General features: G+C 40.2%; 1 protein-coding gene across 4 annotated transcripts in view; it reads right to left on the bottom strand.

Annotated features, from left to right (window-relative positions):
- LOC134529278 (5'-AMP-activated protein kinase catalytic subunit alpha-2) overlaps nt 1-25,572 on the bottom strand; it is a 230,411-nt gene that overhangs the window by 12,928 nt on the left and 191,911 nt on the right. Inside the window, exon 12 of one of the 4 annotated variants that reach the window (XR_010074522.1) lies at nt 25,277-25,347. The exons of 2 other annotated variants lie outside the window; for them this stretch is intronic. Coding sequence is in view for 1 of the 2 variants with exons in the window: in XM_063363177.1 (XP_063219247.1) it covers nt 25,342-25,352 (11 nt within the window). In the remaining variant the exon portion in view is untranslated. Of the gene's footprint in view, nt 1-1,655; nt 25,353-25,572 lie in introns of those variants that run through there. One more of the 4 variants, XM_063363177.1, reaches the window with a different exon arrangement.

Raw genomic sequence — 25,572 nt, 5'->3', positions numbered from 1 at the left:
ATGACTAGGCGTATAGGCTTCGGCCTGAGACGCACCTAGGTCCCTCCCTAACCCGGACCCCTCCCAATACACTTAGTTTTAGTTAGGTTAGGAAAAAAAAAAAATCCCAGCGGGCGACGCAAGCTGTACACGCGGCGCACGACGTAGTTAACAATATTGCTTGTTTGCTATTCACCCGCGCTACAATATGCATACCTGCCAACCCTCCCGCTTTAGGCGGGAGACTCACGAATTTATACCCTTTCTCCCGCCCTCCCGATTTGTCATTAAAATCTCCCGTTTTTTGGTTCTGTTTCTCTTTAAGTTTTTAATCCAATAAATTTATAGAATTAATATGTTTGTACCATTATTCCGTACAATTGTATAGTAACTACGGTTCGTACCATAACGTGTAGTTATTTTAATAGCCTAAATGCCCACAATTGTCGGCTAAAACTCTTGGTTAAGCGTACATTTAAGAAAGAAACGTAGTTATTTACGATAATTATGGGAGCTGTTTTGGTACACGTTCGTCATTGGTGTTTGTTAGCCAACCAGAAAAAGGTTTGTTTTCCAAAATGGCGTGTTTTGTCAACATTGTAAACTGTGTTTTCGGTGGTGTTTTGAAATAGACGGACTGGATTAATAATGAGTTTATGATACCACTGTTTACATTCGTGCCCAAATTCGCTTCGGTTTGTTAGCCGGCTATGTGTGAATTGTTTGTTCGTCCCCGAACAAATTCACCTTTGTTCGCGTCTGTGCTCACAGAATAAGTGTAGAGGTAGCATTATAGTAGTCTTCGAATTAATTCAACGGTGTATTCAAAAAAAATATTATTTTGTGGAAGCAGTTGCGTGATGAGTATTTTGTACGCGTTTAGTTGTAGGCCTACTCCGCAATAGGGATTTAATAGAAATGGCCTACAGTGAAGTATCTTGTGTACAAGAAGAGATTTAGTGACGAATTTCCGTGCATTTTGCAATCGAGGAAAGGTGAACATGCTGCATTTTTTTCTTTGTGTCGTGATTTTTCCGTCAAAATAAACAAAATTTCACCCCCCCGCCCTTCCATGTTTTATTGGGGGCAACAAGCATTGTTTACTCCACTAAAAAACCTCCCGCTTTTTGACTGGCCAAAGTTGGCAGGTATGAATATGATAGTAACGGGTTGGATACTTATATTTTCATTGTAATAAATGCTTCCAGCATTCTGTAATGTACGATAAATACATTTTTTTCAGTCTTAATTTTTGTCCAAAACCTCAAATTCCGTGTATGACCCGCACCCTGATTTTTGAATGTTGTTTTTCGGAAAAAATGTGTGGGTGGTACATGGGTAAATACGGTAATTAATTAAATTTAAGTGGCTCTAAATTCACATAATAAAACATACCTAATGATTAATCTAATATCTATATATGTTATAGAAATGACATTTAATAAGTTTGTCTAAAATAAGTTTGAATATTAGAGTCAAGCTGGAGACTGTCTGTTTCTTGAAAACTACTCCAGTGGCGAACGATAATGCTAATTTAGGGTGGTTTGAATTACGTCACACGTTTCCCTACTGAAATTAGGCTGAAGGCCGCAAGGGTTGCACTCACAGCTGTTTTAGCGGAAAACTACACGTGAGTGAGCCGGGCACTCCTACGTCGCACTTTATTAATTAGGGGCTTTTGTTTGTTTTTGATTACGTTATTATTGCGTAGGGAATTTTGTAGGCACGGTGAGTGCATTGCATGCATAATTAAAAATGGTTCGCTATTCTCTACCTTGGGCTGCGGTCCGCTCACTTGACTCAGGTGGGCCATGGGTAGGGGTGCTTTCCATTAGCAGAGCCGAGTACTGGCGGGTGCAGGTCGGGCTTTGGGGTGGCCTTCGGCCGTACGATGTCATGTATTACAAATTTAACAAAAGGTTATAACATATTAATTAATACAATGTATTCATTACATTACGGGCCCTTTTTTACAGGTTCACGTTAAAGTGTTCAAAACTTAATCCTCATCACATCAAGCTTACGACAACTTTAACAGGTACTTCCATTTTACAGTTTGTTTTGTACTATTCATTAAATTACAAAATGGAAGTGACCTTTCTTGCTGAACACTGTAACACCTTTTCTTATTAACTATGTATCATGTTTAACATTGGTATGTTGGAAAAAAAAAAGTATTGGTAGCCAAACAGTATCAAGGTACAGGTTAATGTTACAGTGTGGAAATATAAAGCTATTTAAAAGTATATTTTACTCACATTAAAGACTGTTGTCTCATAAAGCAATTCTCAAAAAATAAATTATTAATACAAATAGCAGAAGCAATAACATGACATAAAATAGTGACAAGCGGTAAAAATGTGACAATTATTTATAACAGTAGTTTCCCAGTTACTTGTTTTGAAATTTATAACCATTTTTAAAAAAAATACAGTAAAGTTGGTTATAGATAGCACAGTTTTTGCATTCTGTTGATAGAAAATATTTATAAGTGTGCATGGCCATTACTGTTTTACCCTGGCACCTTAAATTTGAAAACATGACTGGGGCTCACTAGATGCTTAGGCGAAAACCCAGTCAAGCCTGAGTCTGGGCTTGTGGATGTGCCCAGAGCCCAGGCTAATAATGAAAATTCTACTACACTTAGCCAGCAATGTGTGCCGTTTCAGTGCCACTTTCAGGCACAAATGTACGAATTTAAATTTAATTTTTAATTTTTAAAGAAGAAAACCAAATAATAAATTTGTAATTTTTATTTTATTAAATATTGTTTCCATTACTGTACACTCCGACGTAATCTTGTGCAACCCAGTGCACCTGCGCTTGTTCTCAGGCTTCAATTAGATACTGTTTGCTGACGATTTGCGATCGCAGCATCCCGGCCGCGGTTCGCGTCACGTTTTCCCTATGTAACAGAACGACTTTCGCGTTAGCGAACGCTACCCCAACCCCACTGCTAGCAACTTTCATTTCTCGGAGGCAAGCATACGTAAGGGTTTTGCCAGCACGCCTCTGGACCAAGTTACAGCCAGCGGCGAAGCCTCGGGACGGTCCACATGACGCCTTTCCCAGGCGACTTAGCAAATTTAAACCCCCCTCCCCTCATCACCCACCGATGGCTTCAGGGGAACTACAACCCGGAGCATCGACCCCCCAGTGAACTCAGGCGGGGACATTGCCTCCCCAAGGACATTCCCACTTGTCAAACAGAGCCCTCAGCGAAGTCTAGCGGCGGGAAAAATCCCTAACCCTGCTCTGAGCGCTGGTCACGAGCGTGCCCACTGCACTCTAGCGGATGTTTCTGTGACCCTCCAGGGAGGTTCTCGTCTTGCCCGCCAGAGTGCAATACTCATCCCTCCCATAAGAGACAGCTTGTCACAATCGACCTTGGCAGCAGTCGCAGTGCGATTGCGATTTTAGTTCGCCTACGACTCGCGTGAGAGCGCAGCGAACAGGTTGCAGTCTGCTTCGCCCATTCGGGCATCTCCGGACACCTTCGGGCAATCACCACCCCCCCCCTTCTTTGGCTGGGGGCAGTTACTTCCCCGACGCCATTTTTTGAAGATTCGGCGGGCAGCATCTGGTCTGTGTGGACCATGCGTCACGATCCGCGAGAGTTAATCTCCGAAGTTTATCTCCAAGACTCGACACTACGTCATGTAGTCACCAACGTCAAGGCAAAGAGGCCTCAATTTTATAATTTTTAAATTTTGCTGCCCGCAATAGTATTTTTTTTGTTAATCTAAATTATTTCATTTTCTCTAATCATGATTATCGAGAACTTCCGTGCCGCGAGCTGCTTTCCCTGCTCCTGGAGGCAGCCGACATGAACTTCACCCCGCTGTTTTGGGTAAGTGGTCGTCATCCCTACCCCCCCCCCTTTTTTTTTTGCCTTTCACTGGGCATAGTCTTGCCCAGGCTTAGCCGCCTGTTAACCAGTCTAAGTAATTTGGGACTTTGGTTGCAGTCGGGGTCCAAAATTAGCTCCAAGTTCAGCCTCCAAGTTCAGCCTCCAAATTCAGCCTCCAAGTTTAGCTCCAAGTTCAGCCTCCAAATTCAGCTTCCAAGTTTAGCTCCAAAATCAGCCTCCAAAATGAGCTCCAAGTTCCGAAATAAGCTGCAAGCTCCACTCCAAGTTTAACTCCGAGTTTATCTCCAAGTTTCTACTCAAAATGATTTCTTCTGGACGTTAATCTGCCGAAACCTCCCGTGCCAGGACACAGGACATAATTAAATTTCAATGTAATTGGTTTTTTTGTTGTTTTTTTTGAGCCTGCGAGCTAACTTAAAACCAGTATTAAATTCAAGAGGTATTATGGTGTTACTTTTATATGTATTTTGTTGCCCCGGGGCTCCCTCCATTTTGTAATCAATATGTTTTAATACCAATGTAATTAAAAGATAAAAACAAAGATAAAAACAAAAGTAAATTATTTAAGTAAAAGGGCTCTTATATAAATCAAACCATCAGTCTTGTTATTTCATTAGTATTCATCCCCGATCCACATAGCCTACTAGAGTTGCTAGTAGGTTATAAATAAAATTCCTTTATACGATGTCTGGGCACCTCTGTGATTATTGTTGTTATTGTTTTGTTTTCTGGGCTGATGCTTCCAAGGCCTTAATTTAATTATTCACTTTTGAGTGTTTACCTGCAGCCCAGCGTTCGTAATAAAAATGGTAGCAGTTAGCATGGTTTGATCTTTGCTACAAGTTGGTACCATAGAGCAATTTTCTGCTTCATGTTGGAAGTTGGTAGTATTTAACGTGGTTTGGTTTATATGCATACCCAAATAATAATTTTAATTTTTAATTTGAAATTTTAATTTTTAATTTGAAATTTCAATTTTAAATTTGAAACATAATGTAATATATAACTAAATGGTTTTTCGAGTTTATTTAGACTCAGATTGTATGACATATTGTTGTAAGTCCTAAAACTGGGACCCCCTTCTTTATTCTTAAATTCATTTAAGTTATAATTCTGTTTTCCCTTTGACCGATGGTCGCGTATTCTTCTCCATGCGGCCCAAGGCGGGCTCCAGGCCCTCTTCACTCAGCTGTTGGCCTTATCACTAGGACGTGCTCACCCGTTGTAAACAACACCCCATCCCTCCTCCGCACCTTATCTCTCACGGCGCGCGTTGTCGCGTAGAGTTCAGTTCACCGCCCTGGGCGACCTTCACAGGACGACTGACTGTACTGCCACAGCGGCCTGCTGGGCACGCAACTTGACGAACGTCGTTCGTCCCCCGAGCCAAGCAGTAATAATTAGTTTTCATTACCGGCTAGGACGCATGTGTTTGACCCCTCCTAGGTATAAAGTTAAAGTTTTCTAAACAAAGATTTTTCGTTATTTTGGGCACATACTTCCGACCTGCTGGAGTAACGATGATATTATTAAACTAAGTTAAGTTAAGAGTGTCTTATGTATAGAATTTAAGGTACTTTTTAAACAATAGTTTTAAGTCTTTGTTGGTATTTTTTTTGACCAACCAACGTCAAAATTTAGTGTATTTTTTTTGTCTTTGTAAGATTGGACCAAGGTCCAACGACGAAATGAACACAATGCTCACGCCGGAGTATCTCCTCCGTGACGAGCTTATGTATGAACTACGGTTTCGAGGCTTATCAGACCTCGGTGACATGGCCACGCTCCGGAAAAGACTCCGAGCTGCGTGTGCCGAAGAGATTCAGCCACAAATAGCTAATCTCGCGAACTTGGACCCATTGAATGGATTTAATTGTGTTTGTAACAAATTTCAAGATCTCTACAGCTACACTAATTCTGTAGGAGATGAAACAAATAAAAACAACATCCTCCGTGCACTAACTCGCTTGAGCCATATCGGCACGAGGTTTACTAACCTCAAAATAGTAGCCGCAAACAAATTAAATGGGATCTACCAAAAGGAGATCGACAAATGTAGGCAGCAGATCCCTGGTCTAACCTTCCAATTGCGGAGCAAACTAGCCGCAATAGATCAAGGATTACTTGAACCCGTAGAGGCAGTGGCAGGAGGAGCAACTGCCACTCAAGTACAGCCACCTCCAAAACAAATGCAAACCGGAGGTAGCTCATTCCCTACCCCCCCTCCTTTAACCTCCCCCCCTCCATCACCCCCCGTAACACCACGCCGTCAGGCATTCCCTGTCACCACCCCTACAGCCATTAACTTGCAGTTTCCCTCCGCGACTGTCATGGCGACTGGTACTCACCAGAGCACCAATGTTACATATACTCATCCCATTCAAGCGTTCACAGCTCACCCTTTTTACAGGCCCCAACCCATATACCTACCCTCCACCTCACCCACCATTTTCAACCCCTATCGTGAATTCAGGTCCGCCTTTTCATCCCTTCAAACCTCTCCGGAAGCCCACCCCACCTCCTCGGCCATTGAAAGGTCAGGTTCGCCACTTATAGCCTTTCCTTCCGCCCTGGCAGCTACGCTGTCACAAGCAGCATCTGTGCCACCCGGTGGCAGAGTAGAGTCGCAACTTCCATACATCAGCCCCGCCACCACATACCTGCCATTGGCTCCGCAGGTATATCAACCTCAAAATCAACCTCAACCTCAACCAGCCCCACCTCCATCCTCTACCCTAGCACCGAACCCAGTACCTGTATTTTCTACCTCCAATCAAGCAACTGGAGGCAATTTTTATGCTAAGATTCCACATCCCGTGGAGAGGCTCTTAGCTAATTTCAAGGAAACCACAGGATTGGAGCCCAGGAGCCCAATCGAGTTCCTCAAGCATTTATTCAGAATCAAACAAAAGGCTAATATTCCAGACAGGGAACTGCTGGAAATCATTTTCCCCTTCACACAACCACCCTTGAGCGAGCGAGTGACGCTCGCCATTGAGCAAAATTATTCATTTGACCAATTTCACGAAGACGTACTAAATTATTTTATTCCAGCCCGTTTGATGACCAACATCAGACTGGAATGGTACAATAGGCTACAACAAAGAAGTGAAGCCTTACCAAATTTCATAGCAGACATCAAATTAGCTGCACAAATTCTTCGGTTGCGAGTGTCTGAGAACGAGATAGTTTCAAACATCCTTGATGGAATTAATCCGCAGGAAAGATCGAGGGCAGTTTTCCAGTCTCGACCGCAAAACTTTGCCGAGCTTGACCGCCTGTGTATCTCCAACACAAATGTAGAATACGCTGACCACCAGCGAAATTGAGAAGCTAATTCCTACGCCCACAACAACGCACGGACAGGAACAGAAAATAAACAGCAATTTTCTAATAAACAATTCCAACAAAGGCACAACTCTGAACACTTTGCTAAGCCCCAGTACAAAGATGAGAGCATACCGGTTTGTAGATACTGTAAAAAGTCTGGGCACTACATTGAACAGTGTCGTGCAAGAAACTATCGGCCAAATTTTCACTATTCTCAAAATTCAAAAAACGTGTAAATCGCTGGCCAGAAAGAATCCTTTCTGAGCCAGTACACCAATCAACTGTAAGAAATATTTGCTTCCACACAAACGTAAATAATAAACCTGACAGCAACAAATCACAACAAAACACAGCTTCCCCAAATCGTTGGAAAAACAAACAAAGAAAACAAAAACACAAAACAAACAAACAAGTCCGAATGAACAAAAGAAAACAAACTGATCATAGCAACACTGTTACGCCCGGGTGTAAGAAATGTAACTGTCCTCACACGACTGACAAACGAACATGTCATAACATTTTCGCCAATCTACCCACAGTTTTGCCCTACGCAAACACAACAATTGGAAAACAAGAAGTCCCAGGTCTAATTGATACTGGATCCGTGAGATCATTCGTGTCAGGCCAGCTGTTCAGGAAATTACAACAGGAGCGTTTGACTCAAAAGGTAGAGCCAATAGAAATACAGTGTTTTACAGCTGCTGAACAGCCTTTGAAAGTAAATCGCATTGTCCTTGTTAAAGTAAAAATCGATTTGTTTTCTTGGACCTTCCCATTCTTAGTAGCAGATGATTTAGCCACAGATTTAATTTTTGGTTCAGATTTCATTGTTAAAACAGGCATGATAATTGATTTGAAAACACGAAAATTTCACTTCAAATTTAACAACCAAGTTTTTGTTTCTTTTGTGTAACCTGACGCAAAATGTCAGAGCAATGTAAATGCCATTCACGCAGATGCTAAAGGTGAAAACAACATTTCACTGACCCACCTTAACTCCGAACATAGACAAGAAATAGAAAAGTTATGCAGGAACTTTCCCGACGTTTTGAGTGAAAAATTAGGACGCACCCATCTCACACAATATGAAATTAAGCTTTTGGACAAAACCCCAGTTAGGTGTCATCCTTATTAATTATTAGGACCTAAAATGCAGATAATGCGGGATCACATACAGAATTTGTTAGACAAAGATGTCATCGAACCTTCCACCTCCAGTTTCGCCTTCCCGGCATTTTTGGTACCCAAAGATCAAGGTCAAGGTCACTGCATGGTGGTCGATTTTCGCCGTGTCAACCGTCAAATTGAAGTAGAAATGAAGCCATTACCAGATCTAAATTCGGCATGTCACTGGTTCAGTAAAGCCAAATTTTTCAGTGTGTTTGACCTAAACTTGGCCTATCATCAAATACCACTAACTCCAGAGTCAAAACACGTCACAGGTTTCTGCGTTCCGTGGAATCTCTACCAATACAAAGTAGTACCTTTTGGTCTAGCCAAAGGCGCGCAAGTGTTAACACGCCTTCTAGACCAAATTTTCGGCGACCTGAAATTCAAATTCGTTTTTAATTATCTTGATGACGTTGTTGTTTATTCAGAAACTTTTGAAGAGCATATTGCTCATTTGCAAGCAGTTCTTGAGCGACTACGTAAAGCCGGCCTAACTGTCAATACAAAGAAGGTAAAATTTGCAGTGCAGGAAATTTCTTTCCTCGGACACCTGATTTCAAGTAGAGGAGTAACCATAGACCCTAGTCGCACACAAGCGATAAAGGATTTCCAACCCCCTAAAGATGCTAAAGGCATTTCCAGATTTATCGGCATAGCAAATTTCTACGCTAAATTCATACCTAATTTTGCTGAGCATGCAGCACCACTGAATGCTCTACGTAAGAAAAATTCAGTTTTCAATTGGGGTCCAGAACAGGACAAAGCCTTTGATTTCCTAAAACAGGCAATAGCTAGCCCTCCAGTGCTCAGAATGGCTGATTTCAGTAAGCCTTTCATTCTGCAAACCGATGCATCCAGTGTGGCCATTGGTGCCGTGTTATCCCAAGAGTTCGATGGCTGCAGGCAACCTATAGCTTTTGCCTCCCGCACCCTAACACACCAGGAGATAAAAGCCTCCTCGGTATACGAACTTGAGTGCCTTGCCGTAGTTTTCGGCATAGATAAGTTTCGGCCATATCTAGAACACAAAGAATTTCTACTAGAAACAGACAACCAGGCCCTTGCTTGGCTTTTAGCCCATCCGAAGCAATTAGGTAAATTAGGTCGCTGGATTGTAAAAATTGCTTCTCTCAAATTCAACATCCAACATATTCGTGGTTCACAAAACATCGTGGCAGACACTCTTTCTCGAATGTTCGAGAACCCTTCCAACTCCGATATTCAGGAAAACAATCCCATTGCCTGCCACGTATTGTTAACAGATTTTCCACTAGCATTTTCCGACGTACAATCAAATCAAAATTCTGATCCACAATTGTCAAACATAATTAACCAAATAAAATCAGGCTCACCTCCAAAATATTACAAACTTTCAAAAGGCATACTTTACCGAAGGACACAACAAGGAAAAAGTTTCAGAATAGCCATACCTCAAAATCTCAGGGACATGGTTTTTCAGTATTACCACTCGTCACCTTTAGGCGCACATTTAGGAATTTTCAAAACGATTGAAAACATTCGCAGGAATCTTATCTGGGACGGGATGCACAAGGATATTACACAAAGGATAAAACTGTGCAAATTATGTGCATTGAGTAAACCTGCGCAGCAGACCCAGTTCGGCTATTTAAGTTCTGACGTGGCCGAAAGGCCCATGCAAAAGCTTTTCATAGATTTTGTGGGACCCTTCCCAAGATCAAAGGACAGAAATACAATGCTTTTGGTATGCGTAGACGCCTTTTCAAAATTCGTGTGGCTAATTCCAGTCAGGAGAGCCACGGCCGAAATTACCATTCGAGCCCTACAAAACAACATTTTCAAAATTTCTGGAGTTCCTTCCATCATCGTTTCCGATAATTCCACAAACTTTAAATCGACTCTTTTCAAAAACATGTGTTTTTCACACGGAATACAGCATGTAACCACTACACCATACTGTCCCCAGCCTTCGCATGCGGAGCGTTTCAACAGAAACCTCCGATATGCTCTCATAGCATTTCATGCGAACTCGCAGGATAAATGGGACTCTAACCTCGTGTGGTTACAGTTTGCTTTCAATTCGGCCAGACATGAAGGTCACAAAACAACACCGTTTGAACTCATGTTTACCTACCAGCCCAACACCCCACTCTCTAATCAATGGTCTTTGAAAGAGATACTACCAGACGACCCGAGGAACATTAAGGAAGTCTGGAGTAGAGCTCGTAGAAACCTGCACTTAGCCCATGCGGCAAGTAGACAGAAATATAACAGAAAACGTTCTCCCAATCCCTACAGACTAAGTGATTTGGTGCTGTGCAAGACACACACCTTAAGCAAGGCTATCGACAAGCGATCAGCCAAGCTTTCGTATCGTTGGAATGGCCCCTGGCAGATACAACGATTCCTCACGCCAGTAACCGTTGCTCTAGCCGACACGAGTTCTGGCGAATTTCGCGCGCGCGCCCACATCTCCCAAGTGAAGAAGGTGCACCCTGACATGAAGTAGGGGGCACTACTCTTCACTACTTTCCTTACACTAGGAACCGCGCTAATATTCCGGCATGCCATACTCAACACACAGTGTTGATATTTCAAGAAAAATTCCTAGGTCCTAATTATAAGTAAAAAAACCCATGGTACTAGTTCATAAGATATTTAAGTTAAGAAGTGTTATATTAAGATGTCTAGTTTTCAGTGGCGCCACTTATTCAATAAGTTATCTGTAAGTTTTAGCTCTATTTAAATGTGTAAGAATTCTTATCGGTTGTAAGTAGTTTACTACAGTAGATCCTGGTACAGGGTAAGTCACTTAGGTTTTTGGTGGCTCAAGTTGGCCACCCTGACTCCGTCTTTCAAGGGGGAAGTATGTGCCGTTTCAGTGCCACTTTCAGGCACAAATGTACGAATTTCAATTTAACTTTTAATTTTTAAAGAAGAAAACCAAATAATAAATTTGTAATTTTTATTTTATTAAATTTTGTTTCCATTACTGTACACTCCGACGTAATCTTGTGCAACCCAGTGCACCTGCGCTTGTTCTCAGGCTTCAATTAGATACTGTTTGCTGACGATTTGCGATCGCAGCATCCCGGCCGCGGTTCGCGTCACGTTTTCCCTATGTAACAGAACGACTTTCGCGTTAGCGAACGCTACCCCAACCCCACTGCTAGCAACTTTCATTTCTCGGAGGCAAGCATACGTAAGGGTTTTGCCAGCACGCCTCTGGACCAAGTTACAGCCAGCGGCGAAGCCTCGGGACGGTCCACATGACGCCTTTCCCAGGCGACTTAGCAAATTTAAACCCCCCTCCCCTCATCACCCACCGGTGGCTTCAGGGGAACTACAACCCGGAGCATCGACCCCCCAGTGAACCCAGGCGGGGACATTGCCTCCCCAAGGACATTCCCACTTGTCAAACAGAGCCCTCAGCGAAGTCTAGCGGCGGGAAAAATCCCTAACCCTGCTCTGAGCGCTGGTCACGAGCGCGCCCACTGCACTCTAGCGGATGTTTCTGTGACCCTCCAGGGAGGTTCTCGTCTTGCCCGCCAGAGTGCAATACTCATCCCTCCCATAAGAGACAGCTTGTCACAATCGACCTTGGCAGCAGTCGCAGCGCGATTGCGATTTTAGTTTGCCTAAGACTCGCGTGAGAGCGCAGCGAACAGGTTGCAGTCTGCTTCGCCCCTTCGGGCATCTCCGGACACCTTCGGGCAATCACCACCCCCCCTTCTTTGGCTGGGGGCAGTTGCTTCCTCTAATTAGGTGCCCCGACGCCATTTTTTGAAGATTCGGCGGGCGGCATCTGGTCTGTGTGGACCACGAGTCGCGATCCGCGAGAGTTAATCTCCGAAGTTTATCTCCAAGACTCGACACTACGTCATGTAGTCGCCAACGTCAAGGCATAGAGGCCTCAATTTTCTAATTTTTAAATTTTGCTGCCCGCAATAGTATTTTTTTTGTTAATCTAAATTATTTCATTTTCTCTAATCATGATTATCGAGAACTTCTGTGCCGCGAGCTGCTTTCCCTGCTCCTGCAGGCAGCCGACATGAACTTCACCCCGCTGTTTTGGGTAAGTGGTCGTCATCACTACCCCCCCCCCCCCCCCTTTTTTTTTGCCTTTCACTGGGCATAGTCTTGCCCAGGCTTAGCCGCCTGTTAACCAGTCTAAGTAATTTGGGACTTTGGTTGCAGTCGGGGTCCAAAATGAGCTCCAAGTTCAGCCTCCAAGTTCAGCCTCCAAATTCAGCCTCCAAATTCAGCTTCCAAGTTTAGCTCCAAAATCAGCCTCCAAAATGAGCTCCAAGTTCCAAAATTAGCTGCAAGCTCCACTCGCAAGTTTAACTCCGAGTTTATCTCCAAGTTTCTACTCAAAATGATTTCTTCTGGACGTTAATCTGCCGAAACCTCCGGTGCCAGGACACAGGACATAATTAAATTTCAATGTAATTGTTTTTTTTTGTTTGTTTTTTTGAGCCTGCGAGCTAACTTAAAACCAGTATTAAATTCAAGAGATATTATGGTGTTACTTTTATATGTATTTTGTTGCCCCGGGGCTCCCTCCATTTTGTAATCAATATGTTTTAATACCAATGTAATTAAAAGATAAAAACAAAAGTAAATTAGTTAAGTAAAAGGGCTCTTATATAAATCAAACCATCAGTCTTGTTATTTCATTAGTATTCATCCCCGATCCACATAGCCTACTAGAGTTGCTAGTAGGTTATAAATAAAATTCTTTTATACAACGTCTGGGCACCTCTGTGATTATTGTTGTTATTGTTTTGTTTTCTGGGCTGACGCTTCCAAGGCCTTAATTTAATTATTCACTTTTGAGTGTTTACCTGCAGCCCAGGGTTCGTAATAAATGGAACAGTCCAGGCCAAGGGGTAATATAGGGCGCGGAGTGCAACTGCTTTTACTCTATCACCATCAAGAGTCGATGAGGGGCACTATGATGGCCGGAGTCGCGGAGGCCGCTGCATGCTTCTGCATTACGTTACATCAGTTGGTTAGCAGTCATGCTGGTCCATTTCCACGTATGACGTCAGTGCTGCTAATCCAAGGGGGTCGCTGGTTGGAGTTCTGCAGGCCAGGGCTGCCAAGCGAGTCAGCAAGTCGCAGAGGGGACATGTGCTAGGGGAAGGGCGCAAGTGAAGGTGTACCGAAGGAGTGAGCCAGGGACCAGTGGGTGAGCTGCGAGTGAGGCCTGCAACGAGTCGCAGACGCCTGCCACACCACGGATCACAGACCGAGTAGGTCACAGACCATCGGGTTCACAACTCACTGACCAGTGAGTAGTGTTTGCTGGGTGGACTACCGACCGAGTGCCGAGCAAGTTCCCAAAAAATGAGTGGCTTCTGGCGGCCAGATCCCGTGATGAGCATACCAGGAAGGCTGCGATAAACTTGCTGGTCCTGGACATCACCATGGACAGCACGGACAAGTCATGCCCCGTGGAGCACAACATTTGATAAGGCGAGTGGCTGCTGTAACAATACGCCGATAGGCCTGGAGGGAATGAACATTGCTGGGTCATTGATTAATGATTGCCCAATTTTTCAGGCTGAAATTGTACAGTCATTTCCTAAGATAAATAACAATGGCTCGTAAAGCTAGTATCAAGAGTGACAGTGATATAAACTCCGAGTGTTCAATCTTTGAGAAACCACAACTTGCCAGTCATAACTAGTCAGATACTCTATATGTCAGTCACGTCATTGTTAACGTTATTCTCAATAAGTATCGGGTTACTTCGTGTACGGTTTCTTACATGTATACTATATTGTGTTATTAAACCACATACCCCTTTGCTGCCAGGATAATGGCCGAATGAAGGAATCGACAAGTAATTGCATATTGTCCCAGCAGTTGTACAGTCCATATCAAATAATGTACATGGAATGTCAAATGTATTATAGGAAAATAATAAGTCACATAGTCGAACCTGCAGATTGATGAAGTCACATACCCATCTGTTCCGGAATCTCTTGTTGGGCTGATGTCAGCCAACATATTGTTTACTAGAGTTTTTGTGTAACAAAAAAAATTGTGTGATCTAATAGGGTATTATTAGTTAAACTTTGAAACAAATCTACACCTTTCTGCTTCCCACTGGTGAATGTGTGTGTGATCCTCCCTTGGTTACTCAAATTTATTAGCAGCAAATTGGTATCACTAATTAATTAAATTTTACAGGAGTATTTTGCTGGGTATAATTTACAACTTATTCAGATAATTAAAATTATAAGATCTTGATTGGTAAATAATTCTTCGTTCCTGTAAATCACAAGAAACATTAATGAGCTAACTTTTGTTGTTATTAGAGTGGAATCAGACCATTCATTAAAAAAGAAATAAGTTATTCTATTTAAAAATACATTACTTAAAAAAAAACTTTTTTTTAAAAACCACATGGTTTAAACCAGCACACTCTGGAAATAAAACTGTAAAGAAGCAAATAATTTTAGAAACCAAATCAGCAGAGGCAGTAATGTGGATAGTTTTGCTTGTGCTAAAAGGGTTAAATATAAATGTGGTCTTAGGAGCTGATTGGTTACAGGGAAATGAGGCCATTACTGATTACTCAAGACAATGTATTCAATTGTCAGGAACCCAAACTGCTTTTCAAACAGACAAAAAAATGCAATATTTTAGCCTGCAAATAATAATGGGAAATAATTTTGAGACTGAAGGAGAATTAGATTGTAATGTTAAGCGCCCCATACACTAGCGGATATGCTCGCCGACCTGGCTCGGTGAGCATGCTCGCCGCATGGCCGCTACCACACACTACACGAGCATGCTCGTCACTTTCTCTATAAAGACAGTCGGTGTTGTACTTGCATAATGGCTGCAAGTAGCATTGCACTTGCACTGTTTGGTGGATTATTTTGTTTGGATGTTTTAATTTTTCAAAGTTCACGACGAAAGCTTGCATGTAAATTGTCAATTTTTTTCTTCACAAAGTCGACGTCGGCATCTGGAAACATTTCTCTGGCTTTATTCACTAGCTGTTCGTAGCACTCTCGTTTGATATGCCTATTGGCATATTCCTTACTCCTTATATCCCACACTGGTCGAAGAGTGCGATAAAAATTTATTGTCATTAAAAGACATGATGATGCGACAACAGACAGCACACTCACTGTGGGCTCAGGGCGAGCATGCCACACACTGGCGGACATGCTCAGTCCGGGGCTCGGCTCGGAGGGAATTGCCATCCGACAGCGAGCCGAGCATGCTCGGTCTGACAGAGGCCGGACCAGCCCATACACTAGCGGATATGTTCGTTGAGCCAATTCGGCGAGCATGCTCGGCGAGCATATCCGCTTTATGGAAAGGGAATAAATAACAGAAACCTAAGTTTAACTATTGTTGAAATATGTAGTCCTCAGTATTTAAATCCAATGGTTGTTAAAACAAAAAATAGGGGGGTTAGTACAGGATAGGAAATTGCCAGAACCTATGGACGAATTGTTACAAAAACTTGAAGGATGTAAATATTTCTCAAAAACTGATTTGGTTAAATCTTATTGGCAGATTCCGTTAGCTGAGAAATCAAGAGCTTGTACTGCTGTTTTGTATCAGGGTAAAACCTTATGTTCTAAAAGATTGCCTTTGGGTTAAAATGTATCAGTAAGTCATTTCATTCGAGGACTAGAGGAAGTTTTGAGGAACACTGCCAGTTAATTCAGTTAGTCCTTAGAAAATTGCAAGAAGATAATATCACAGTAAATATGCAAAAATCTGAATTTTTTGAGGAATTATTATTTATTGGGTAATGTTAATACCCAAGGGATCCCCATTGACCCTGATAAGCTCAAAGCAATTAGAGAATACCCATCACCTGCTAGTTGTAAGCAACTAGAGAGCTTAATAGGATTTTTCAACTTTTTTCGTAATACTTACCAGGGTTTAGTAACATTTGTGTGCCTTTAAGAAAACTGCTACAGAAAGGCCAATTCTGAAATAAGACAAAGAGCAGAAATAGGCAGTAGATTTATTGAAACTTAAGTTAGAGAAGGAAATTTTGATACACCATCCAAAATTAGATGAAAATTTTTACACTGCATGTGATGCATCCAATGAGACAATAGGTGCCATGCTTTTTCAGGCGAATAAGGAAGGGGACCAAGTTCCTATAAGTTTTACTTCTGCAGAACTTAACTACACTACCACTGAGAAGGGATTACTGAGTATTTATTTGCTTGTTATAAGTTTCGCACATACATATATGGTGGTAAAACAACTGTGTACACAGATCACAAGGCCTCATGCCACATGAGTGCTTGTAAATTACTACATGGTAGAATCACTAAATGGATTTTGGCATTACAAGAGCATGATTTGGACAAACAACACATTCCAGTGAAAACACAAGAAGTGGCAGATGCTCTGTCTAGAAGCATTGCAGAATAGGCTACCCAAATGAAAGAGTATAAAATCAGATATTTATGTCAACAGGTGGCAGAGGTAGAAATTGGCATGAAAGAAATTTCAGAGGAATTAAAAACTTAAGTGGATAAGGATCCTAGATTACATAAAATAATAAAAGAGTTATAATCTGATAATTGTATATATTATACAGAGGAAATTTGTAATGAAAGTAGACTTTTTTTCAGAATGTAAGAAATGATATTCCTAAGTGGGTACCTACTGTGTATTCCACACACTTCGAAAAAAGGAAAGTCATTAGTTTTCTGCATATTGAATGTGAGCATTTTGGGATAACTAAAATGGTAAAATATGTTCAGAGTTTCTGGGTTTGTAAGGATGTATATACAACTGTTGTTGAAGTTGTAAGTACTTATATGATTTGCGTTCAAATAAAAGTGTTAAATAAAAAGTGTCAAAGAGTTATGCAACATGTTTTAGCAACTAAACTGTTAGAAATAATAAGTTTTGATTTATTTGGGCCCCTTCAACTGGAAGGGGTGGAGTGAAATACATTTTTGTGGCATTAAATATTTTTTCCAAGTTTGTAAAATTGTATCCACTTGAACAAGCTACAGCACAAACTGTTACTGAAAAGATCAAGGATGTGTATGAAAAGGACATTGATATTCCGGGGAAAATAATTTCAGACAATGCCCCACAATTTCTTAGTGATTTATGAAAAACTTTGTCAGGTATTTTGAACATTGAATTATGATACACTGATGTGTACCACACTTCCTCTAATCCCATGGAAAGAGTGATGAGAGGGTTGGGATGCTTTTTTTAGAGTGTATGGTAATGATAAACACAGCCAATGGGCAAATGTTATGGACAAAGTGAAACAATTAATAACTTCTGGCATGAAAGTATAGGGTTTACCAGTGGAACTGATGCAACAAAGAGCACCAACGACTAAGTTGCAGAATCCTATCAATTTTCCAGACAGCACTGCTGTAGAACTAAAGGGCAAGTTGAAAAAGGTGGGGCAAAAGCTGACTTCAAAAGATAAGCTAAGAAAGGGTATAGGTTTGATAAGTATCAAGCCAGTAAGTTTCAAGGAGGGTGATGAAGTGTTAGTTGCATCACACAAAATATCTTCTCTTGTAGATGAGAAAATATATATGTTTTTTTTTAATTGTTCAACAGCCCATTTAAAACTGAATCAGTAGCAGGTCATAACGTATATAATGTAAATGGTGAAAACTGGCATGTAGTGTTTTGGTAACATTTCTAGAAATTAGTACAGTGGTTTCACTGAAAGAAAGAAAAATGTGCGAACCTAAGGCATCAAAATGATAGATGAAGGTTTAACACTTCCCGTGTTAGAGAGAGACAGAGATGTTACCAGAACCGGAAAATCCCTAAATAGTAGTTGTAAGAATAAAAATTGTAGTTTTTCCACGGAAGACCCCTTTTTTTTTTCTGTTTTGTGTGGTTTTTGAACTGTGCTTTTGTCTCGTCAGTCATTGTTAGAGTGCCGTTAATTAGTAACAGTCTTCGATTAATATCATAATCATAATACATCCCACTACCTAACAGTCAACGTCTTAGCTGGGCACAATTGTAAATTGTCACACATTTATCAGTATTTGATTTTTCCATATAAAATTCTCTAATACGTACCTGCCTTTTTAACAAAGCTGATCCTATCTACTAACTTTAATATATAGTGGGTAAATTGGCCTACAAATGGTTAAGGTGGATAGGCTTTTTTTAAAATCATAATTTTCGACAGGATAAGATTATTAGATTTACAAAGTCCAGCCATCTAACCTAAAAAAAAAATGAGGATAAATATTATTTTCAGAAAGTAGTTGGAAAAGAGTTTAACTTTTTTCTCCATTGTGCACTCACAAAAATAAAGCGTAGAACAACATTTAAAATTTATTTTTCATTATTCAGCTAAATTTAACTGCAAAATCAATAATATTTCTATTTATTTCAATTCAACATATATTTCCCTTCCACTTACTTTTCTATACTTATTTGTACACCTATCCCTCACTTAGCACGTCTTCAGATTACACGGATTCATTTAGAGTGATGTTAATTTTGCTGCCCCAGTCTTGAATAGCACGTCTGTAAATTTCAGTTAACAAAAATCTCCGCAGGCAAAAAAAAAAAAAGGCAGGCACGACACCACAAGGTCTGTTTCAACTTCTGTTAACAACAGATGTGCAGTGGGATACAGTTAGCCAAACAAGGGGGTCTGACTACGCTATCGGCTGTTGTACAAACATCAGCTATGGCAAGTTAAATTGCGGCTATGGAGTGTAAAGGACCATACTTTTTACGTCCGCGCGTATGCCGCCGTGCGGTATCATTGTCGCCTGGCCACAGACCAGGCCGTGAACTCAGCCTAGCCTGTGGCAGGGAATTCACTCAAGCAAAAGCAACGTCTGCCCATTCAGATGCCGATAACTGCGAGTGCTTGATCACTCATAATGCATCGTGTTCAAGTATTTGAGACAAAACTAGAAGAATTACGACGCGCAGATTGTCATGAAGGCCACGCTTATGTTTGTCGCACTTTAGTTTTAAGCAAGTCAATCGTACGAAAAGTTTACATAAGTTTATATAAGTCTAATGCTGTTTGTTGTACTAGTTGGAATATATTTGACATTAGATACCGGAACAGAAATGAACAGATGATTCACATGGAAAAGGTTGTTAATGAATGTTGCAATGAAAAAAAAAAAATCATTGGCCTGACAGGATTAGTGTGAACCAGGTGGTAATACGGGAATAAGCACTGGAATTTTTGAAGAATAAAATGTAATTATCCGGACAGTAATATCAGTTTCACTGTCAGTGAAGAATTGTTTGGAAAGGTACGCGACGTGAGTTGAAGGTCACGCCCGGGCGGGCAAGTCAGCCAGCCGACTGACGATAGAGTACATAATCACATATCTCCCATTATGTGGTGTCGTATTTATCATAAAAAATGTGCGGTGGGAGGCATATAAAGATTAATGGTGTGACATATTTATAGTTGAGTGTTATTCTACACAAGTAGATTTTCCTACACAATTTTGAAACAAATTAAATAAATTAGCCTTACTTTTTATGGAAACTAATGCTTCAGAATATGCGATTTCGAATAACACGAGCATTTTCAGGAACGAATTAGTCAAGCTAAGTGAGGGATAGGTGTAATCAGAATCACTAACATTTTGAATCAACTCTTTGAAACTACCACAAAAAAATCCTTTCCTTAACCTCACTAAGGACAACTTCAAGTGATCATTAGTTGACGAGAACTTTAAAGTGAACATTAGTACTAACCAGAACCTGTAAAATACATATTCGGTTAGCACCTAAATTCCAAACTTAAAAGATAATAAAGGGTTTAACAAGATACTTGTAAAAGTGGAACATAATAATATTTGACTTGTTCTCCAGTGCTTGATTTGGCTTCAGTATAACAAATTACTAAACATTTCACCCACTTAAAACAGACATTATAAATGAGCAAAGTAATGAACGTTGTAATTGTGGGTATATGAACACTTGGCGGTTCTGTCTGCTTTATCTGTTTAGAAATTTTGAAGTACGTTTGAATCGGACTTTAGCCTAATGGAAAGCAGGTTCTATTATTATTAAACACAATCATGTTAACTGCTGAAAGTACAAGAGTGCCCAGCAAGAAAGCTATTTCAGACACTTCCCAGGAGTCATACAACCTCTAAATACTCTACTAGGAATTTAGACAACACTACTGAGTGATGTTTCAGAAGAAAACTATAAATATGTAACTACTCAAAAATAATTAAAACCTGACCTTACATGACTGCAAATTACAACCCATGAAACCCTCTTAACAAGTTTCTGAAATAGCAAATAATTCTGAGGCCATGGTGGTTGAATAGTCGGATCTCTCGCCTCCCACCACTGCCATCATGATTTCATTCCTGGAAGTCAACCCGGAGTTTTCACATGTGGGAAACATTGCGGGCGTTGCTGAGAGCTGGTGTTTTCTCCGAGTACTCTGTCTTTCCCACCAATTCATTGTGAGATGTATCATCGGGGTAGTCTGTGATTCAATATTTCTTTCGCCCGAGGGTCCTCCACAACTGTAAGCCAACACCATGAACAGCACAAAGGTATAATTATTCGAGTTATACACTACTAAGAAATTAATCCATGAATTTATCCGGTCACTATCAATCAGTGAGTTGCAGTAGAGCATCTTTCGTGGGTGTTAGATTCTGCATCACTTTGGTTGATTTTTCTGAGGCAAAACATTTTTTTTTGTTTTGTTTTAATGCAATTACTGCATTACGTCATACTTCTATAAAAGTAACAAGTAAACTGTTTAGCTTTTGCACTCTCTTAATTTTCTTTTGGTAATGGGACAAAATGATGTCTGATAAAATATACAATCAGTTGTCACAACTAAAAATGTTTTTTTAACTTTCTATTAAACTTCATCTGGCCAACTATAATGTCATATGTGAGAATGTGAACATCTCATTGTCTCTTTACCCAATGAAATACACATGGAGTTGTGTTTTGTACAACAATTTTATTCCCCTTTTCACATGCAAGCAACACTTCAGAACCAGGTTAATCTCTTATTTATAAAATACAATTCATCAGTGTCTACACTGTAAACTATTCAGACCCTTAGTCTCATTTTCGCAGCACTTAAGATATATTTCTTGAGACTTATTTTTGACTTGTGAGAAAAAGAATATCAATATATTTAAAATGGCTGCAAATATGTTACAGTTAAAAATTCAGTTTGTTTTACCTATTCAATAACTAGTTTAAAAAGTTTTTTTTCTTAGAATTCCTAATAAACTTATTGAAATCTTTTAAAAGAAGATAAAAGGTATATCACACCTTTTACTTACACCTTCACTTCTTTTTTCTCTTGTGTATGCTTTCGGGCAGCCTTCTTTCTCTAAGTGCATCCCAGACTACACCTACCCTTGTACAACTGTGTAGCTGTTTATGAAGTCAATGTAATATAAAATCACTGTACACTTTGAAAGTGGGGATTTTTTTAGCTTTAATGCATGGATCATAGCTACAACATCGCAACATAAACTAATTTTGTATGAAATTCTGGGAATTAACATTCAGCATGCTGAAATATATCTAAATGCTGTATGTTTCACTTGGAAAAGTCTACAGGCCAAGCATGATTTAATGGGAAAAGAATTACACCACATGTATCACCTTCGTACGACTGGCAAGCTAAATTTTAACTGGCTGAAGAGTATAGTAATATATAATCACATTTAAAAGTATGGTATTACTTTTTTTTTGCTTTCAATGGCTGTTTCTTAATATGATCAAAAATTGATGTACTTCCAATGCCAAAAACTTGAGAAGAGAAGAAATTTTAATTTTGTTCCATTCCTAATACAGTAAAACACCGTTTTAACGAACTTCACAATAGCGAACAATTCATTACTACGAACTATGCCTTTGGTCCCGTCAGACGTCCATATAACACAGCGTAAAAAAATTCACTAGTACAAATTTTCTCGCTCAAATTTTTTAAATATTCTATAAATATTCATTTGAACGAACATTTTTCTGCCCAGCACGGTAAAAACGACAAACTGATAAAATCGTCGCCATTCTCCCACAAACTGCCACCTTATTTATTTTGATACGCGCCATAGATGACTGCAATACACTAGTGTTGAAATTAATGCACAAAACTGGTGTGGTGACTAAAGCGCTGCATTGTGGTGTTCGCTGACATTACTCTTTGTTCTATGCTCACACGGCGTGTTTAACCGATGCAAAGTTCTACATCATAAAGTATTGCTACACACACATCTCTGGTCGTTACCTTGTTTATTGTTTGAGAAACGTGGCTATACTACGAGTATAACTTATTTTTACATGTGTCAGGTCAATTTGTTTTTATAGTTTAAAAAACAGTACTACTGAACATGTCTTCTAGGAAACGAAAGGTGATTGAAGTGAAAATGAAACTTGAAATGTTAAAAGCAGTAGATGAAGGAAATAAAAAGACTGATGTGGCTAAAAAGTTCGGTATCTCCAAATCAACATTATCGACAATTCTCACCCAGCAATCCATTTTGGAAGACAATAAATAAACATTTAATGTCACAAGATCGAAAACGTTTGCGTACTGCCCGCTACGATGCTCTTGAAAAGACGTTCGACTGGTTGACGCATTCACTGGCATCAAACATTCCCATTGGTGGGGACATTCTCCAACAAAAGGCACAGGAAGGCCTTAAAATTACAAATTACCGACTTTAAAGCTTCTGGTGGCTGGCTTCACCGATTCAAGGCACGTTGGAATTTAGGTACGCTTAAAGTGTGTGGAGAAGCTGCAGCAGTAAATGTTGAAGTTCAAGACAAGTGGAAGGAAGAACTTGAATTGGAAATGGAAATGATGAAAAAGACATTTTCAATGCCGATGAAGCAGGCATTTTTTACAATCTGCTTCCTGACAGAACACTGGAGGTGAAAGGTGAAACATGCCACGGAGGCAAAAAGAGCAAGGAACGCTTTACTGTGCTGCTGTGTGTTAACAGTAATGATTCCGAAAAGCTGACACCACTTATCATTGGTAAATATAGAAAACCCAGATGCTTCAAAAACATTAAACATTTTCCTTGCAAGTATAAAAACAACAAAAATTCATGGATGACAGCATCCCTTTTTCAAGAATGGATACAAAGTTTTGATGCCAAGATGGGGGTACAGAAAAGAAAAGTTCTGTTGTTTATTGACCACTGTCCTGCCCACAACGTTAACCTTTCACTTAGAAATGTTAAAGTGCTCTTTTTCCCACCCAACTGTACCAGTGCTTTGCAGCCCCTAGATGAAGGGATTATTGCACAAGTTAAAAGGGACTACAAGAAGTAACTTGTGCAATACCTTCTATGGAAGGTGGAGAGTGGGAAAGACTCCAGCGAATTGAAGTGGAACATTCTTCAGGCCATGCACAGGCTGTGTTTGGCCTGGGATAGAGTCAAGCCTTCCACAATTGTGAATTGTTATAGGAAGGCAGGATTTCCTATCAAGACTGAACGTCCTCACAATGAAGAATCAGATGACTGTGATGAACCTAGTTGGGCTGAAGTTCAGAAAAGGTTTGATGTTCCTCATTCTTCTTTCGGTGATTTTGTTGGCATATATAATCACATAGCCACTTGCCCTGCAGTGTCAGAGGAGGTTGGCCAACCGGAAGAGGAGAGCTGCCCGCCAAATGAAGATGCTGATGACTGTAACAGTGAAACCGAAGTTAAACGTCCTCGGCGGGAAGAAGTCTGTAATGCACTAAATGTGTTGGAAAGACTCTTTATGACAACTGAAAAGCTTGTACATCACCTGCCCGTCTTAAGAAACATTGAAACAGATGTGGCCAATGAACTTAACAACATTAAAAAACAGTCACGTATACAGGATTTTTTCTCAACAATTTAAAAATGTAAAAAAATTTTCCTAACTTTTAAATTTTATATTTTTGATTTATTACAGCATTTTTGCAAACAGCTTGTCTTGATTCCAAAGATAGGCTTACTGTTTTGACAAACAACTTACGTATTTCTGTATAGTACATATACATACTAGTATGTATGTATGTGGTATGTATCTTGATCCCAAAGTATAGCTGTTAAAGTAATTAATGCTTGTACCACTCATATTGGTATTAGATTTTCTACTTTGTTAATTTAACAAGATCGATTTATGTTAAAAAACCCAAATCAGGCAATCATTGTGATTTTGGTATAAAGAACTTCATTATAACAAACTGCCATAATTTTGGTCCCTTCATGTTCTTTATAATAAAGCTCTACTGTATGTACTTCTATTGTTATTGTTGCTTGTTGCTTTAACATTTGTAGGATCCACAATGTTTTTGGTCAAAATATGAAATAGGTCACAGTGTCATAAAAATGGACAGCCATTCAAAGAAATAGCATTAGCATAAATACATCACCTTTAACCAAATTCTGGCCACTTCAGAACCTGAAACCATTTATTAAGAGCCAGTGGGTTGTTGTTGTGTTTATGAGCTTTATCTTTTGCATCAGAAGAACATTTCTTGAAGTATTGAAGAATACTCAGTTTTTCTCAAACCTAGACTTTTTTCCACTTGGATGGCTTTTATTATCTCTGATATTCACTTTATATCTGGCCCACATAAATGTGGCAATTAAAGTTTTCAGTCTACAAGGTTTAAATGCCCAGTTTATAGTAATATTATGTGTGGGAAAACAGGACCAAAAATGATAATAGCTTAATTAATTAACTTTTTTCCTTTGCTAATATTTACAATATAAATTCAATTTTAACACTTAATATGTCTGTCCACAAATTAATCACTCTTTCATTAAGTCCATAATTTACCTCTCCCCACTGAAGCTCGGCTTACAGTGGCTCTCTCTACTATTTATCTCTTACCACACCTTGCACTACTCACTCGTCTGTCACGCAAACAACACTGTCCCAAATGCTTCGGTCCATGATGCACCAATCTTCGCACATGAGCGCCATATTACTCACCAAGGAGTCACTCCCTCTTTTCACTTCACTGTCCTCACAGGTCAACCTCGCAGTTTACATACCGCTCAGCTCTGTTCTGGAAAGATTTTGACACCCTAAGCTTCGAGGAAAACTGCGTCCTAGTTACACCACTTCATGCAGACAGGGATCTAGAACGTGCCAAACTTACAGGGGAGTTACAAGGGTGCCGGCTAATTGGATTACCGTCAAGTAAAAGATGGGTTGGCGCCACTTGCATCGCGCCCCACTCGCAGGCCGGTGTGCAGGCTGTCTGGCCAGCCATGTTGTTGGGCCAC

Source organism: Bacillus rossius, chromosome 2 (genome assembly GCF_032445375.1).
Source record: "Bacillus rossius redtenbacheri isolate Brsri chromosome 2, Brsri_v3, whole genome shotgun sequence".
NCBI lineage: Eukaryota > Metazoa > Arthropoda > Insecta > Phasmatodea > Bacillidae > Bacillus > Bacillus rossius.
Note: the sequence above shows the minus strand (reverse complement) of the source record. Positions and strands in the feature narration are given on the sequence as shown.